This window comes from Megalobrama amblycephala, linkage group LG1, assembly GCF_018812025.1.
Source record: "Megalobrama amblycephala isolate DHTTF-2021 linkage group LG1, ASM1881202v1, whole genome shotgun sequence".
Taxonomy (NCBI): Eukaryota; Metazoa; Chordata; class Actinopteri; order Cypriniformes; family Xenocyprididae; genus Megalobrama; species Megalobrama amblycephala.
Window position 1 is genome coordinate 73510327 of NC_063044.1, and position 19059 is coordinate 73529385.

General features: G+C 35.9%; 1 protein-coding gene, 1 long non-coding RNA gene and 1 pseudogene across 2 annotated transcripts; all 3 read left to right on the forward strand.

Annotated features, from left to right (window-relative positions):
• LOC125278694 overlaps nucleotides 1-19059 on the forward strand; it is a 368525-nt pseudogene that overhangs the window by 332795 nt on the left and 16671 nt on the right.
• On the forward strand, nucleotides 562-7889 carry LOC125249065. The gene is made up of 3 exons (XR_007180486.1): nucleotides 562-701; nucleotides 3984-4121; nucleotides 7818-7889. It is a non-coding gene; the product is annotated as an uncharacterized LOC125249065 (long non-coding RNA).
• Nucleotides 8259-14864, forward strand: LOC125249358 (cytolytic toxin-alpha-like). Its single transcript, XM_048161639.1, has 2 exons — nucleotides 8259-9775; nucleotides 14725-14864. The coding sequence occupies exons 1-2, from the start codon at nucleotides 8275-8277 to the stop codon at nucleotides 14862-14864; spliced, it is 1641 nt and encodes a 546-aa protein (XP_048017596.1). The 5' UTR covers nucleotides 8259-8274.

The following is a 19059-nucleotide window of genomic DNA, read 5'->3' on the forward strand; positions in this document are numbered from 1 at the left end:
AAGCTAAAAAGTCATCAAGGCACTTCTGAATCCAGTTATCTTTACTTCCTGTCTCATGAGATACCTTCATCTGATTGATATTTGAATGCAGTATAGATGGATCCTTCGCTGCCTTGATATCCTGCAATCCTGTGCTTTCCACTCGGTGACAGTGGGGCTAAAAGAACCTAAATGGTGTCTGTCCGAAATCAGTCTCGTGAGGTACACTTTCATGTTTTGAATATAAAGTCAATACTGTTATATTGTGACACCACTAGATGTCACCAAATTTACCAAACAAACTGTAAAGGTGAGGTCTGATCATAGTTGATATAAACATTGACAATCACACATAATCAATGTTTGTATGTTATTAATGATATGTTTATATGTTATATAGAATGAAAATTATGCCAATTTTCATTTTTGGGTTCATTTTTGGGTCTATGCTTTCTTTGCCACAATGAAAACCAGTTGTTTAAACCACAAAACTTTGTCTTTTTGGCACAGACATGAATGACAGTAAGCTCACAATGCTGCGATGCTGTGCCAATCTCAAATCTCATCTCGGGGGCCAGCAGAGTCTGAGTCCATGAGGGTAAAGGACATTTTTTTCTGAGTATAAATATCACTACAGAAATCCAGTGAGCTTCAGACTTCAGTTGAAGATTTTAGCAGAAGATTTCATCTCTGAACTTCCCACGGACACACAGAGACTCCAGGTAATTCATCATTTCAATCAATATGAACAGGAGATGTTAGTGTGAATGTGCTCATAACAGGGGAATCATAGACATGTTTTTATTAAAATTAAAAATCATCACTAGATTGAAAAGTAACTGAAGGATTTTTTTTTTAATAATATAGGATTTGAAACAATTGATAACCATCCTTATTTATAAGGAAATTTAAAATATTGAGATAATTAATGAAATGACTAAAGTTATTTTGTATTGAATTATAAAGTAAGTTTTTCCCCCATGAAACCTGCGGTACGGTGAATAAAGCCAGAAGGTCAAACTTGAATATTTCTCATTAGTCCAAAAACAGCTTGTATAGAGATTAAGCTGACAAAAACCTCTATTTTGACAATTTCATATTTTGTCTCAGTATGACATCTGCAGAAGATCAACGCCCACTTCTACATTATTGCCTCTGAACTGTCATTGAGGACCTGAAGCGCATGCACACTCAAACCCTTTCATAAAATGCACTTATTACGCAAATAATATACTTTATTAAAGAACACTTAAGTGTGAATTAAATGTAATGTTTTCAACCACGTAAAAGTATATTATTTGTCATTTATATTTCAATTTATATTAAATGCCACTGAGAAACTTTGCAGTGTAAATTTACAGTAATTACCTGCCAGTAGTTTCGCCTACACTGTAAAAAAAATCCCGTTGTTTCTACGGAAAAATACCGGCAGCTTTGGTTACCAGAACAATACTGTAAAAATGACATCAAACCGTAAACATACTTACGGAGTTACATGTGAATTTTACATTTTAAATATGTATATTTAACATTGGATTTCAGTACACTGTAAAAAAAACCTGTTAAATTTACGGTAAAATAACATACTTCATTAACTGATATAATGTTAATTTACCAACCTAATGAAGTACTAATATCTGTTTTGTATCTTTATAATACACTGACAGTCACCACACACAGTGGTGATGAGAGTCACATGATGAATCAAAGTTCATCACAAGCAGATTTTCCACAATCTGAGAAGGACAATACTAATATATAGAAGATGCACACAGTGTCATTCACACACACACTAAACACCATCATGGTAACATGCATGAAATTTTAAAAATGCAATAAACATTAATTTAACAACATTAGATGTAACATAAAACCCTAATGTACATAACTGATTAGGAAAAAATGAGAAAAACTAAGAAGAAACAGAGTTATTTCACCGAAAATATATCAAATGTGAAGTGTCACGCAGGGAATTGTGGGAATGTCAATTTACGGTTTTTCACTGTAAATTTTACAATGAATTGTTATTTTTCACTTTCAAAAACTGTGAATTTAACGGTATTTTGCCGTAAAATTACATTAAATGTACCATTAGATCTATTACAGTTATTCACCGTATATAGTACGGAAACTTTCTGTAAACCAATTAACAGTTTTTCACCGCAGCATTTTTACAGTCTTTTACTGTTAAAATCACGGTAATATTTTACAGTGTAGAAAGTTAACAGCTTTTTTTTTTTCTGTAAACATTGTCCTGTAATTTATCTGTAAAATGCTGGCAGCACAGCTGCACTAAATTAAAACTCAACTTATCCAGTTACTGCTTTAGAGCAAAGCAACATGCAGCGTATCATCAGTGTTTGTTGTTCCTCTGCTGGACTGAAGCACAGGATCTCCTCTCTTTAGCACAGCAGTAAACCTCACAAAACTCAGACAACAGAAACACTTTCAATTCTGCTATAACAGAACATTACCACTATATCATCACGTGTGTGTGTGTGTAAAAACACACAAAATAACACTTCAGTTCAACATTTACTCTCATTGAGTTCACATTAAGTTCAATGTGACTTCACAGTAATTTTTGCAGTAAACTACTGGCAGCAGATTTGCCAATATATTACTGTTTTTGCTTACTGTAAACTTAGTTTGTTGTTTGCTTTAAACTTAATTTACAGTTTATTACTGTTAATATACATTTCGCTCATGTGTCTTTTTATCTTACACCTTTAACCCGTTTAACCTCAGCAAAAAGCTGTAGAGTCCACACTACAGAGAGTAAAAGTAACACGGAAGCAGGGTTGCTGTAATTAAGATAATTAAGTGATTAAGCAAGTGGACATCTCAATGTTACGCACTGGTAAAGCCTTTACCACTCGATGATATGCTGTGATGCCGCTCTGTTAAAAGGGTCCTCCACTTGAAAGTAAATGGGTCGACATCAAGAACATATACAGTCAAACCAAAATTCATTCAGACACCTTCAACATTTCATTCTTTAGTTGATTCACTATTTTTTTTATTAAGGTCATAAAATAGGACAAGATCACAATAACCTTAATTATGTCAGATGACACTTAAGCAAAACATGGTCAGGTAAAAGTGTCTGAATAATTTTTGGTTCCAATGTTTTTTTTTCAATTTTACTAGTAGTCCACTGTATGAAGAATTTTTTGGGTATGTCACTTTAAAATATAATTTATTCCTGTGATCAAAGCTGAATTTTCAGCATCACATGATCCTTCAGAAATCATTAATCTAATAAAAACTGTGTGTTTTCAAACTGCAGCTGGCTTGATCACAGAAGTTCACTTGTGCATTTGCATCCTTTTGTGCAAATGTAAGTAGAAACATTGTTTTTATCAGTGCTTGAAGTGGAAAAATAAAAATACCGGTATTCCTGGGACTTACCAAAACCAAACATGCTCAACATGCTCCTGACGAAGGGAGGGTGCGGCAGGCTTACTTACATGCAGACTGTGTACTGGTCCATTTCAAGCACTGGTATTTGTGTTTTATATGTAACCGGTCCTATTTGACCCGCTCCGAGCAGGATTCAAACTGGCATCTCCGACATAGGAGGCAGGCGCACTAACAGGGAGGATAAAGATGACAGCCTCTAGCATCAGTCGCTAGTGTGCCTCTTGAGGCCAGGGGAGAGAGGTTTACCCCCACAGCTCTCACTGGCCCGCATAACATTTACAGTATATACCTGATTAATCTCATAAAGGATGCATTTGGTTTTAGTTTATTATCCTGCTAGCAATGCCGGTTTTCATTCACCCTTCAGCTTCAGCACACGCAGCTCAAACAGCAATGCCCGACATTACTGACTATTATTTTAAACAATCACCAAGCAGTGTTATTTTTCTCTATTATCATACTGTCTGTATGTAGAATTAACATAAAATCATTATTTCATTTTTTTTAAATATCACTAATGACACAAAGGCAGTTTATTGATGACACTGAGGCATCTTCTCCTGTGACTTCTGTTCAAACAGATCTTCTCGCTGACTGTTCTAAGATGGTGGCACTTTCAACGTACCTGAAGCAGCCGAACTTCATTTACTTACATTCATATCTATGGCTGGCAACCGTATCTGTGGCGAATGCTAGAATTGAAGGAACAAAGACTCAAGGTAAGATGTGAATGATGTTACAAAATGTGAATGTGCTGAATAAAGATCAGTAATATGACAGGGCAGATTCAATGTCCTTAGAAGTATTTTCTTATTAATTTATTCCATAGGGATATTTTTAAAATAAATAATTCCCCAATAGAGAGTTTAAAGGGGTGGTTGAATGCGATTTCACTTTTTTAACTTTAGTTAGTGTGTAATGTTGCTGCTTGAGCATAAACAGTATCTGCAAAGTTACAGCGGTGAAAGTTCAATGCAAACGGAGATATTGTCTTTTAAAGTTATGGCAGTTTAATGCATACAAAAACGACCGGTTTGGACTACAACAAGCTTCTTCCTGGGTTGGTGACATCATAAACCCTTGCTATTAACATAAACACGCCCCCGGGAACACGAAACAAAGTGGGCGAAAAGTAGGCATGAGATAATTAAGCAATTAATTAAGTGATGATTGTGCATTAGTGATGAACACCTGCTGTTAACAAGCAGAATCACTAAAGAAAAGAGAAACACAAGAACAGCCTTATTAATTGCTTAATTATCTCATTAACTTTAACTCTGTTTCAGTGTTACTTTAACACTATTTAGAGAGGGACCAAATGTACTCTGAGCAGAGTTGATTTAACTCTGGGGATTTTGCTGTGTAGGACATATATAAAGAGCAACTCGTTTTTGCTAGCCAGTTAGCTACGTTCTAGTGCAACAAAGACCAACAAACGTCTATGTTCATAGACAAACAGTTGCTCATGCTATAAATTAAACGATAGCTTTACAAAAATGCGACTACTCAGTCATGTATTCGGCTACAGTAAAGCTTTAATCAGGATAAAACTGTATATTGAAAGCTAACAAACAGCAGTGACAGCATCTAAACACTGTGACACAAATACAAAATGAAATACCATTCATAAACGTCCTTTAAAACAGTGATTGCAGAGGTTCAGCTTTATCCTCTTCATCTGGGTCTGATTCGGCTCAATTTGATACAGCAATATAGGCGCTATTATTTACTTTCCACCTAAGTGCGTAACTACGAATGGTAAGGGGCGTGGCGTTTCCGGACACTTCAGCGAATCACGATACACTGGGCCAGTTACCAACCTGCTGACCAATCTGAGCACACTGCGTATGTCAGAGGGAGTGGCTTAATAGAAGCAGGAAGTCAAACGAGCCGTTCATATGACAGTGGAAACAGAGGTGTAGAATAAAGGTAAAATATATAAAAGATACAGTGTTTTCAAAAAAACAAAGCATTAAGACATGTTAAACTGTGCCCCCAAAACACAATCAAGCCTAGAAAAAAAACACTGAACCACCCCTTTAACAAAAAGCCATGAACAAAACCAGCAGCGGAGCACAAATCAAGTCAAAGTACAGATACCCTAATAAAATATTACTCCAGTAAATGTATTACATACTCCTTTTCGATTTTACTTAAGTAAAAGTACAAAAGTACTGGTCCCACTTTATATTAGGTGTCCTTAACTATTATGTACGTACATCAAAAAATAGGGAAGGGTCAACAGTGTAATTTACAGAAATTAATTACATATCTTTTAAAATACAAGTATAATGTAAAAACATGTTGTAGACAATATAAGTGCATTGTATCAAATGATTCATTTAAATGTTAGTACATAGTGGCATACAAAGTGGGACCAAAGCAAAAAATGTAATTAAGTATTCAAATTAAACGCAGAATAAAATCAGCGTTGCAAATGATTCAGTAGGTTTGAGCATGAAATATATGTGGCAAAGATAAAATAGGATTACAGCTGTCATTGATTTTTGTAATTGATTATATTTTTATTTTTGCACTACTTTATTTTATTTTGCAATTTATTATTTTTGTTTGCAAAACTTATTTTTTTCCGCTCAATACTTTATTTTTCCTTTGCAATTCTTTATTTTTGTTTGCAAAACATTTTTTTATTGCTTAATTCTTTTTTTTTGTTTTGCAAAACTTTATTTTTGTGCAAAACTTTAAGGCATTAATTTGACTCCATAATTCCCGCATTTAAATGCGGTTGTCACTCCTGAAACTTACAGTGTGTACATGGCCTTTGGCACTTCTCTGTTTCGTCAGCCTGGTGGCGTAACATGGAAAGTGCTGGCCTAGGTCTCAGAGGTTCTGTGACTAAATCTTACCTAGTATGATCCTAAATTGTTTGTTGAAAAATAAAAAATGAAATGAGTTGTCTTTTTGCATTTTATATGATTTTGTGTGCTTATTGGATGTTGTTAGCTTGATCCTGTAGTCCCTCTGCAGCTGTATTTTTAGGGCCTGAGCACTGATGGTGTGAAGACACTATTGTAATTGCTTGCTCAGTTATTCTTCTTCTCCGAAATGAATCGCATTTTTGAGGGCTTAGACATACTCAAAAACTCATGAAACTTCGTACACACGCATCAGAAGCGTCAAAATTTAAATTAAGCGCCCTTCACGTTATGTTTCACGTACAAGATGAAATTCGGTAGACACATCTATCAGCCTGATACCTACAAAAAAGTCCATGGGTGCAAAATCTGAAAACCCAACAGGAAGTGAGATATTTTGAATTTTCTTTGCAAAATGTCTGCAGTTTTGCCATTTCCACATGTTGTACTTCAACAAACTCCTCCCTAGAGCTTGAATCAGATCAACATCATATATGTTCAGTCTAATCTAAAGGGCTTTGCAAAGTTAACTTGTGAAGATCTAGAGTTTTCACTGAAGGGCGTGTCCGTGGCGGCTTGACAAAGTCTGATGTTTCGCCATGAAAGAGGAAGCTGTTGTTACTCAGGCATACTATGTCCGATCTGCTCCAAACTTCACATGTGTGATAAGAGTCCTGGCCTGAACATATCTATATGCCAATATTCAGTTAGTCATAGCGCCACCTGCTGGGAAGAGGAAATGGCATGCTTTACACTGTAATTCACTCCTAGTAACACATTTCAATATGCCATGAAGTACCAAACATGCTAGAAACACTTTAAATGAAACACTTGGCTTTAAAGTACTAATGCATGTGATTAACGCCATGAAACAGGAAGCTGTTGTAACTCAGGCATGCAATGTCCGATCTGCTCCAAACTTCACATGTTTGAGAACAGTCCTGCCCTAAACACATCTAAATTACAATGTTCAGTTATAGTAATAGCGCCATCCACTGGCAACAGGAAGCGATGTGTTTAACACTGTGGTGCACTACTAGCAACTTACTAAAATATGCCATTGAGTGCTAAACATGCTAGAAACATTCTAAAAAATGGTAGCAACTCTTAGCTGAGTGCTAAAGCATGCTATTATTATCATGAAACAGGAAGTTGTTGTAACTCGAGCATACAATGTAAAATTCTGCATCAAACTGTAGGTTTGATAAGTGCCCTAGCCTGAAGACATCTACAAACTAAAAAATTTAGTTATAGTCATAGCGCCACCAGCTGGCAGCAGGAAGTGTGGCAAATACAAATGACTGATGTTGTCCTCCTATATTTATATACTTAAATGCATATTGCCCACCGTGCTTTGTCTTCCTAAAGCAACCGGGTGGCGGTGCAAGGGTCTTTTCATCGCTGCTCACAGCTTTAATTTTATTTATAATGGATTTCTACAGCATTGAACTGTATTCATTATTATTATGATGGAGAAATGTTTTATAAATATTTTCTTTTTTTCCTTTTTTTCTTTATTATGTCCATGGCCAATTGAAGTTGCAGCCCTAGGAAGACCTCTGTCTCTTGGTATGCTTTACGACTGCCGTGAAGATACCTTCATTCCAGGTGGTGTATCTACCTAAAAAAAATAATTTAAAGATTTTTTTTTTCCACCAAATGTTGAATCACCAAGTCTTTGTGTGACACTATTATAAAGCCTGCACACTTACAATTTACATTTACAAAAGTACATCACTTTCTCATAAATATAGTAATTGTTAAAGCCATTATTCATTTCAGGTGTTACTCTCTGGGATACAAAATCACTGAATGAAAATGTGAACATTCATCCACAGTACCGAACTAAAGAGAAGTTTAGTAGCTCTGACTCTCTTTCTAGTAAGTCCAGCCTCCTGGATGTAAGCGCTTCTCTGAAGGCCAGTTTCTTGGGAGGGCTGGTGGAGGTGGGAGGATCTGGCAAGTTCCTGCATGACACCAACAGTCCAGAGTTACAATGTATTACAGTGTAACCACAAGATATGAACATCTCACAATGTCCCAGCTGAGCCATATCACCTACCCTCAGGTGTTTGACCAGAAAACTGCAACTCATGTGGTCGTTGCTGTGCTGTATGGAGCTCAGGCCGTCATGGTATTTGATCGGACAATTTCAGATGAAGAAAAAAAGCAGGAGATTGAAGGAAAATTGAATGTCATGGTCCAGAGCATTTCTTCATTTTCCATTGATGGAGAAGGATCTGTAAATATGAATGAAGATGACAAGAAAATTGTTGAGAATACCATCTGCACATTTTATGGGGACTTCTTACTTGAGCAGAACCCCACCACATACGTAGAAGCCATACAGACATACAAGAAGCTCCCCGAACTGATAAAGGAGAATCCAAATAGTGTGGTTCCGATAAAAGTCTGGCTTTATCCTCTTCATCTACTGGACAATAAAGCAGCTCAGCTGGAGAGAGAAATCACTACAAGTCTGGTTTCCAGTATTGAAGATATAATCGAGGAGCTGGGAGAAGCAGAGAGGACATACAATGACCTGATCAAAAGTGCAATGGTCAATGCCTTCAGTGACATTAAAAAGAGGCTGCACTCATATCAGGAGTCATTTATGATTTACAAGTCAAGGCTTCTGGGAGAAGTTGGCAGGATCTTACCTGCTATTCGAGGAGGAAAGATGGAGGAGAAGTCTCTGGAAGAATTCCTGAAGAAGCACAGCAGATCCCCATTCAATGCTGACATGCTTAACCACTGGTTACATGGTGCAAAGTCTGAACTTGACCTCTTGAGTTCGGTCACTAAGTCATTGGAAGGGATCAAAATTGAAGGCTCATACTTTCCCATGACCATTTTCTTTTATCGTAACGTTGATGCAGTGGTGTGTTTCACGTTCACATCTCTGAAGTATGAAGACCCATATCTTTCAACCCTGAAAGAGTTTCTGGAATCTGACAGGCATAAAGAGCTAGACGGGAGTAATAATACGTTTTCTGTGAAATCTCTCAGAAAGTGGTTCAATGATCCCAAAGTCATAATAAAGATGATAGAGAATGTGTCTCAATTCAGGAGGTTTGCAGAAGCCAATAAAGATGATAAGAGTATCCGCTTCATTATTTCTGCCATCCCCAATCCCTCCATTGCAGGAGGCTCCATATATCTGTATAAAAAAGGGCAACTGACAGACACACAGTTCCAGCCCATGTCCAAGCCATCCCCACCAATAGTGAAGAAAGTCCTGCCCCAAGGTGTGACCTATAAACTGCAGAAGTCTTCATCTGGAGAGAGAGTGCAGTACAGAGTGGAGTACAAGCAGGTGAAATCACATTCTGGAGCTGAGGAACCATGGCTTTTTATAGAGACATATGATGAAGACATTACTCTGACTGGATTAGAGTCTGGAAAGCATTACGTGATCCACTACAAGATCGTTGCTAAAGTGGGATTGAGTGAAGCCAGTGACCCTGTTAGCGTTTCTCTTAGCGCTCCCCCTTCCAGTAAGTGTCATCTTCACATTTTTATGAATACTTAACTGATGTGACTCTCAAGCCGTCTCATTCACACCCAGAAAGCACAGTATGTCAATGTACACTGCGTTCCAAATTATTATGCAAGAGACAAATCAGTAAGATTTCAGTAGAATAAACATTCAGATTTTAGTTTTTCTAAGAAAATGTTTGTTTGTTTATTTATCCATGTCTTTTTAGATAACTGGTATCAATCTCAGACAAAAAAAATTGCCAGATCTATGGAAACCCTACTTAGAGGTTGTTCCACATTATTAAGCAAGTCACAGTTCTCATGCATTATGGGGAGGAAGAAAGATCTTTCTGAAGATGAAAAGCATGAAATGGTGCAATGTTGTGCAAAAGGCATGAAAACAACTAATATTGTGTGAAACTGAATGGAGATTATGGAATTATCATAAGATTTGTGAGTGATTTAGAGCACAGCAGAATCTTCAAATACCTGTTTGCTGCTCAACACTGGCTTTTTTTATAGCTGCCCTTTTAATACAATTAATTTTTTGACAGGAACTTTCATTAATAAGCCTTTATCTGACCGAGTTCTGCTGTGCTCTAAATCACTCACAAATCTTATGATAATTTGATAATCTCCATTCAGTTTCACACACTATTAGTTGTTTTCATGCCTTTTGCACAACATTGCACCATTTCATGCTTTTCATCTTCAGAAAGATCTTTCTTCCTCCCCACATTGCATGAGAACTGTGACTTGCTTAATAATGTGGAACAACCTCTAAGTAGGGTTTCCATAGACCTGGCAAATTATTTTGTCTGAGATTGATACCAGTTATCTAAAAAGACATGGATAAATAAACAAACAAACATTTTCTTAGAAAAACTAAAATTGTGTAGTAGCAGTGTAGTGTCAGGAAGATGTTGGACTCCAACAACACTAATGTTGGTCGGACATGAAATTTTGGTTGAGAATGAAAATCGGGTAGATTTAGATATTGATGTTTTATTGAGAATAATATTTGGTTTGATGAATAATATTTTGATGGTGATCAGTGTATGCTCTAGTTGGGCTCATGATCCTTGATATTTTAACATCATTTTTTTTTTTTTTTCTCTGGTTGCTTTAACTGAGTGTTTATAAAGCGCATTTGTTATAGGAAAAAAGCCAAAAAGAAAACATGACCAGGTGTTGTTGGTTATGTTTGGACATATACAATTATCATGTGATGACCTGAACCACTGGTCTTATTTAAAGTCTGATATCCGATTATGCGACTGTACTACAATTTTGTATAATTGATTATAGTAGACCTGTGATTCTGCAGCATGAGCTCCAACTGTGTTAATTTAATCTGAAGGATTTTTAAAGGTTATTTTGCAGAAAAAAGTTCAAGCTACTTCATCACTTGTACACACACAGACATCAAGAATCAGCATATTAATCTCAACAATGTTGACAATCAACATAACAGGCTTGATCAAGATGCATTGGTGCTGCGCAGACCCATCGGTGTATGACATCAAAGTGCCGCGATAGAGATTCATAAGCATGAGAAGTCGTATTCTCTCCGAACGCTCTCGCGGTAGTTTGATGTCATGCGGCGATTAATCTGCGCAGCGCCGATGCATCTCGATCAAGCCTAAAGCCTAATGTTGCAGTGCATGCTGGGTACCACCAATCAAAAACCATTCACGTCTCCCAGCATAAACTGTGGCATGAATAATTTATGCAGCTTAACTGTCTTAGTATTTTCATTTATTTTTACTTTTGCTGTTTTTGTTGTGACTTTTTAAGTAGCTTGTTTTGTGATATTCAGAGTTGATCTTTTTATCTGATTTTCTTGATTGTCACTATTGTTGAGATTCGCATGTTTATTCTTAATGTCTGTGTGCGTTTAAATGACAAAGTAGTTACATTTTTTTTTTTTTTTTTTTCCACAGAATCTCTTTTAAAAATAACACTATTGGATCTTGTGCTGTAGAAACACAGGGCTGCTATAAATAAAGTAGCACATCACCTACATAATCAAAGATTAAACTTATAAGATCATTTATCAGACCACTACATGATGATTATGTATTTATCAATCCATATTTTATAAAAATACTGCTACAACAGCCAAAGAAAAACTAATGTAAAAAAGTCAAGAGCTAAACTAAAGCAACATTATTTGCTGTAATTGTGACTTCAAACAAACCATTTTCTATAAAATAACATAACATTTGAACATTTGTTAATTCTCAGTAGGAACTTCTATAGATGTATGACAGGAATAAAGTCAGTCTGGTTAGTAGTAAGTGAAGCTGTAATGCTGTTTGTGGAGTTGTTTAATCCTCAGATCTTCAGAGATTCAGTTTCTTTTATCTTCAGTTGATTTTATCTAAGGCTGTGGCTGAAGTCAGATGTAGCATTGTGTTTCTGCTCGTCTCTTTTTTTATATTAGTTACTAGCTACTTGAGTAGTTCTTTTTCATTGAATACTTTTTTACTCTTACTCAAGTAACTATTAAAAAGGGATAGTTCACCCAAAAAATGAAAGTTTGATGTTTATCTGCTTACCCCCAGTGCATCCAAGATGTAGGTGACTTTTTTTCTTCAGTCAAACACAAATGATGATTTTTAACTCCAACCGCTGCCGTCTGTCAGTCAAATAATGGCAGTGGATGGGAACATCGTCTATATAAGAGTAAATACAACTTGCTCAGACAAATCCAAATTAAACCCTGCGGCTCGTGACGACACATTGATGTCCTAAGACCCGAAACGATCGGTTTGTGTGAGAAAAAATGAAAGTTGGAGTTAAAAATCATCATTTGTGTTCTAGTGAAGAAACAAAGTCACCTACATCTTGGATGCGTTGGGGGTAAGCAGATACACATCAAATTTTCATTTTTGGGTGAACTATCCCTTTAAGATTTTCATAGTAACATATGACGTCTTCTTTCTCAGTGTCTGAATTCACTTGTTCACTCACTCCATTGGGTGGACTATAGTAAATTGTAGGGACTAGTGAATGAGGGTATAGGTTCTGATTTCAGACAGTCTCTGAGTGTCGGCTTTGATGTTGTTTCCTACAATATATTACTGCTTAAATGGAAAATAGTAAGTTACCAGAGGTGGGTAGAGTATGCAAGAACTGTACTCAAGTAAAAGTACAAGTAAATGTTTACTTGGGTAAAAGTAATACAGGTCGCTGCCACTGCGCAATACCCATTGACGGGTGTTCATTTGATCATTTCATACTCTGTAAACAATGGTAGTGAAGGTATTCAAAAAACTGGTAATGCCATACTTTGTAGTAGTGGTGTTATATTACGTGAAATGAGATCGAATGGAGCTGTAGCTTACCTGAGTCGTTCAGAGACAGCAAACGCAGATGTTCAACTAGGCCCAATAAATATCTTCATCGCTGGCAAACAATAGGATGCATTTGCAGATTTGTTTTCAATTGATTCTAGATCCACTGGCACTTCGTCCAACGCTCCTGATTTTCTTAAATTTCCTGTTACGACTGCTTCAGATGATCTCAGCAAATCATTCAAACCAATTAGAATAACTTATGTATTTCTTAACATGCATTAAAATAAAGTAACAAGAGGAATGTCCCCCAGCGTAACGAAGTAAAAGTTTTTCATTAGAAATGTACTCAAATGAAAGTAAAAGTACCCACATTTAAAGGGGTCATGACATGAGAAATCACATTTTCTTTGGTCTTTTGTTAGTCTGGGTAAACCCAGCCTGATCTGCCGGCGATTTGATTTCGCTCGGCAACTCAGTCTGGAAACCCGTGCATTCACTTCTGCTGCGCCGTTACACTTTTGCGGGAACCAATCACAGACGGGCTTATCCACCTTGCTCGCTATTGGCGGGTGTAACACGATGACGATAAAGAAGCGACGGCAAGCAGTTTTCAAACTCTATCTGATCTACCCATCTCTCGCACGACCGTCACTCCAAAATAACAATGCACAATCACAGTGACGCCGATTGTGTTAAACATTTACCTTATCTGAGAGAAATGTCACAGAGCGTTGATCCGACAGTCTCTTCATAGGAAGATTACAAACGGCGATTAATGACACACAATGATTCTCTGCTGTTATTTTGGTGGTTTGCTTCACGATGTGATTACAGGACTCTTTTACTTCAATGCCCCTTGATGGTAGACAATATTTTTATTATTTGCTCTATATGTTTCGTCTCCTGCTTCTTGAATCTCGCGCCGCCTGAGCTGACTGGAATTATTTTTGGTTGTCATGACAATGACGTAGTTTAGGGCGGCTATATTCCGCGTTCATTTACACTGAACCAGAACAGTATCAGAGTCGCCTTTTAACCTCTCGACGATGCTGAATTACTTCTTTAGTTAGCAAACAAATTGCTCGAGTGGGTGTAAATACCGATCACTTTCATGTTTTTTTGCACAACCTGAAAAAAAAAAAAAATCGCTCAATGCTGATTGAGACACGGTAAACCTGTCTGGAGTTTTCGCATCGCTCTGCAAAGTACGTCACCCGGATCGTTGATCTGATTGGTTGAAGGACTATCCAATTGCGTGACTAATGCTCGTTGATCACGCCTCTTGTGCAGTAGGAAATACATAGCAAACTCCCCAGACCAATGTTCAATTTTAAATTGAGCTTGGTCTGGTGATAGCCAGAGTAGTCTTTTGTCATAAGAGGTCTTTGTATCATTATTGCATCCTACAAGTTCCATAACTTAAAACGTCCTCGTCATCAATAAAAAAGCATTAATATAATCAAGCAGTAAAAAAAGCCTAGTTTGGAACAGAGATGTTATGTGACGTCACAGGGGCACAATCATTTGCATACGACTGCCTCTGGAGCAAGACAACCTGGACTCCTTCAAACAGAGCGTTCATCGCTGGTGCCTGTATTTTACTGCTATTTTTTTTTTTACAGAATCATTAATACATTCAGTTACAAATTGTGTGTTTTTGTTAGGAAATGTGTTTAGCTTGGATGGGTTTTTCATCTCCCCGGAACCGATGACCTGGTCTGATGGCAGACGGTTTTGCAGAAATCATGGTGGAGATCTGGTCATTATCAAGAGTGAAGAGAAGCAGGTGGGTTTGTGCAAGTGATCTTTGTGGAAGGAATATAGTATTATTCACTTATTTTTGATCAATATATTAAATTATATAAACAATTTAAAAATAATATATTGAATAATACATAGTTTGAATAATACAAAATATTGAACAACATTGATTTATAAATTGCAATATTTTGAACTACTACTATATTTTGAAGCATGGATGAGTTTCACACTATGGAAGCTCCCAGTGTAGCTCCCCCCAGTAATTTCACGAGCACAAGGATTCTCTGATGACTGGCGATTTATTGACTGCTTCCAACTCAAGTTGTCGTGCGAATTAAATACACAAAAATAAAGTTGAAATAAAGGACATACATAAATAAAATAAATAAACAATGTCTTTGTAAACCTTTTAAACAGAGTTAAATTCACTTTAACTGCATAACTATAGTCTTTGCACAGATATTGCTCTTTTCCACATAGCAACACAATCCACATCAATCACATACAATATAAATGAAAAACTTATTGGCTGGTTATTACCAAAGGATAACTTAATCTTGCATCTGATGTCCTTTTTAACTCCAGATGAATAGATATAAACATTTACAAATGTGGAAAATGCATCATCTTTCCATGCGGTGCAGACATCTTTCTTCCTGATTCACACCGTGCTTTCATAATAAAAGTCTCCCTTCAAACCGCTCTTTACCAAGCAGTTTCAAATTAAAAGATCTTTAACAAAACATTTATAAAATAATTAAATAAGCATGAAATATAAACTGACTTCTCTGTCAGTTACACCCAGCATGCATTGCAGCATGAAGAGTCATTTTTAAGAGTCATATGCTGATTCTTGATGTCTGCATGTGTCTATATATAGTAGGGCTGGGCGATGTATCGAATGCTTTTGTCACGCGCATTTCTTCAGTAAAGCCGGTTCCCTGATTACCGCTAAATCGCCATCACCTGCTTTCAAATGGAGCGGCATTTAATAGACAGAACCGTAGATCACTGATAAGCCACGCAATATCGCGTTCAATATCGACGGCGATACATATTTGTATGACTTTGCATTATTATTAATAATAATAATAATAATAATAATAATAATGTTTAATTTATTTAGCTCCTTTCCCAAGTTCAAGGATGCTTTACAATAGTAGTAACATGACAGAGTCATTTAACATAGGCAATTAAGTGGATAGTAGACATTTGTCCAGTCCAGAAACAGAAATTATATTAAAAAAAAAAATAGAGACATATAGCGTAGTATGGAGTAAACAACATAGAAAATGGATAGTATTAACAACAAACACAAAGAATAGTAGATACAAGACAGATGCACATAACAAAAATACTCTGAGAAATCATTACAACTGGTAGTACAGGATTTAGAAAGTGTCTAAAGAAACAACAACTTTCAACTTTGAGTTAAACATGATTTAGAAATGTAAGGCAATTGGTTTCCTCAAGTTCTCTAACTATACTCAACTAATTACATTTTACAGTGACAGTAAATATATAGTAACATATTTTTCAACATACGAAAAGCGGCATTGTATTATGTATTATTCAACATATTGTAATATATTAACAGAATAAGTATAAATAAACCATTTAATATATTGATCATAAATAAACAGAAACATATTTTGTTTCTGTAAGGGGAGTGTCTGTTAATGAAAGAGAGGAATCACACTTATTCATGTTTTTGTTCACACACAGAGGCTGGTATCTTCATTTGTCAGGGAGAAGATGCATGTGTCCGTGTGGATTGGATTGAATGACTTAGAGATCGAAGGCAACATGAAATGGGTGGATAATACACCACTCAATCGAGGGTAAGTGCTAAAACACTCACAGACAACTACTGAGTATATTGTATTCATATTTCATAACCTTTAGAAAACAGCTGAAGACACAAGTACACTCTTCCAACAAACACATTATTTTAGAATAAAACTCAACTTCATCTCTCTTTTACTTCTCTGTTTACTTCCACTCTTGCTTCTGTACTGCTTTAGTTTACTGTTGAATTGCTGACTGGTAAATTTGGGGTTCTGAATAAAAGAATATCTAATACAGGTTATTCAGGTTCTGGACGAGCACTGAGCCGAATGACAATCTTGGAAATGAGGACTGTGTTATTATGAATCCAATACACTCCCTGAGTAACTGGAATGATATCCCATGCCTTGAGAAGAGCACTGTTCTTTGTGAATAAAAGGGTTCATCTCATCTTGTCATGCATTTACTTTTATTATCTTATGGCATAAAATTGGATAAATTGTTATCGTTCCTGTCTTTTAAAACCCTGTCAGCTTATTTCATCATATATTACCTGCTTTCGTAATGTCAGTTTCATTTTATAATTCTGAATATTCTTTCATAATTTTATAATTCTGTATATTCTTATATCCTGGATATTCAGATCAAAGAAAAATGTAAAACTGTCATTATTTTCTTATTGCTATAATAAACCTGAATCTCTGAGTGAACTGGCATAATCTGAGACAGCAAACCTCTGATGTGTTCTTTTCTTGCTCCATCATCTTAACATGATCTTATTCAATCTGATTGGTTCATCTGACAATCACAATAAACTACAGAAGACTAAAATGTCCCAGATTGCTCAAACTCACCTTCTTATTTTGATACGGTCTGTGAAACTACTTTAAAGTTGAACTGATTAATCTGTGAATAAAATGGCCAGTTTCGTGGCTTCTGCCACTTCTGTGAAAAATCACTCTCAAAGTCTTGAGCTTTCAATGCTTCTTGGTCTTCTTCACTCAGGAGAATCTGATAATATCCAATCACTGAGAGATCACCGAGCCTGAGGGTTTCACCCATTCAGAGGACATGAACTGCTCGTCTTTGTTTCATTAAAGACATGTAACCAAAGAACAATGAGAACTAAATCAAATTAATCACTCTGCTCTGAAAATCTTTCAAGATTACTACATTTTATTAAATGCTGAAATAAACTAATTTCAGAGCTGTGTACAGGTCATTATACAAAAACATCTGCAAAGTTTTAATTGAAAGTTAGTTTGGTTATAAAAATAATAACCTAAAAATGTCCATTAGGGAACATTCTGTATAAGCTAGTTTTATGTTATAAATATTATTTTATTGTTAAAAAAAATCCTAAAAAGAGCATTTCTAGAACATTATTTAGTTCCCAAATAAAAAATAAATAAATAAATAAATAAATAAAAAACAGGATCCAAATACTAACTTTAGGGAAACATTCTGTGTTCAGAAGTTTCTGTATCTACAAGTATCTGCACAATACTTTGTTTTCATACCAATAATTATGAAATTATTCCTGAACCAAGAAGAATCAGCAGAAAATAAAATTGGACAATAACAATAAGCTGTTGTTAAAATGAGTAAGGAGTTTAATCAATCATTATTGGAAGTACAAAAATTAAGTAAAAGTGAAAACAAACGAGACAGATCTCAGAAAAACAATGAAGAACGAGTTAAAACTATTTCAAATTCATGTCTCTGTTAGAAGTGTTCTGGTCTCTTCTTCAGCACCTGAACGATTGAAAGGTTTTTCATCAGTGTGAGTTTTCTGGTCTCTTCTTCAGAATGAGAAGACAGATGTGATTTCAGAACGGAGAAACTCTTCCTGCATTGATCACAGGTGTAAGGTTTCTCTCCGCTGTGGATCCTCATCTGAATCTTCAGCCTCGATTTACATATGAAGTGTTTTTTTGTCAATTTTTTTAGCTTCCTTTCTTGTTCACGTCTAAAAGAAACATTGAATCGTGTGAGATTTAAAATGAGAGACAAACGTGAAATGAAAAGTGAAGCTCAAAGATCATGATGAGTTCAATAGTCATTTTAATCTGGTCGACAACTGCTGTGTCACGATTATGATCTATTTTAATGTCATGAAGATGATTTGTGTTATAAATCACTAGTTTGGTCATCAAACTCTAGATGGAGCAGGCTTGACATGTAATCTGTAAGATATCACATCATTTCCTACACGACTCAAGCTGATTAGCCTCTAAATTATCCAAAAAATTTGAGAAAAGACAGACAGTCCTTTCACACCAAACAACAAACAAACATGTTGGACTAATGGTGTGTTCGCTGCACCTTATGTGCTTTAATTGGTCATGATTGACAATGTAAATCTGGTGAACATCAGCATGTTCTTCAATAGCATGATGAATGAATGAATGAAGAATAAACACCAACCTCTTTGTTCTTCAGTATCTTCA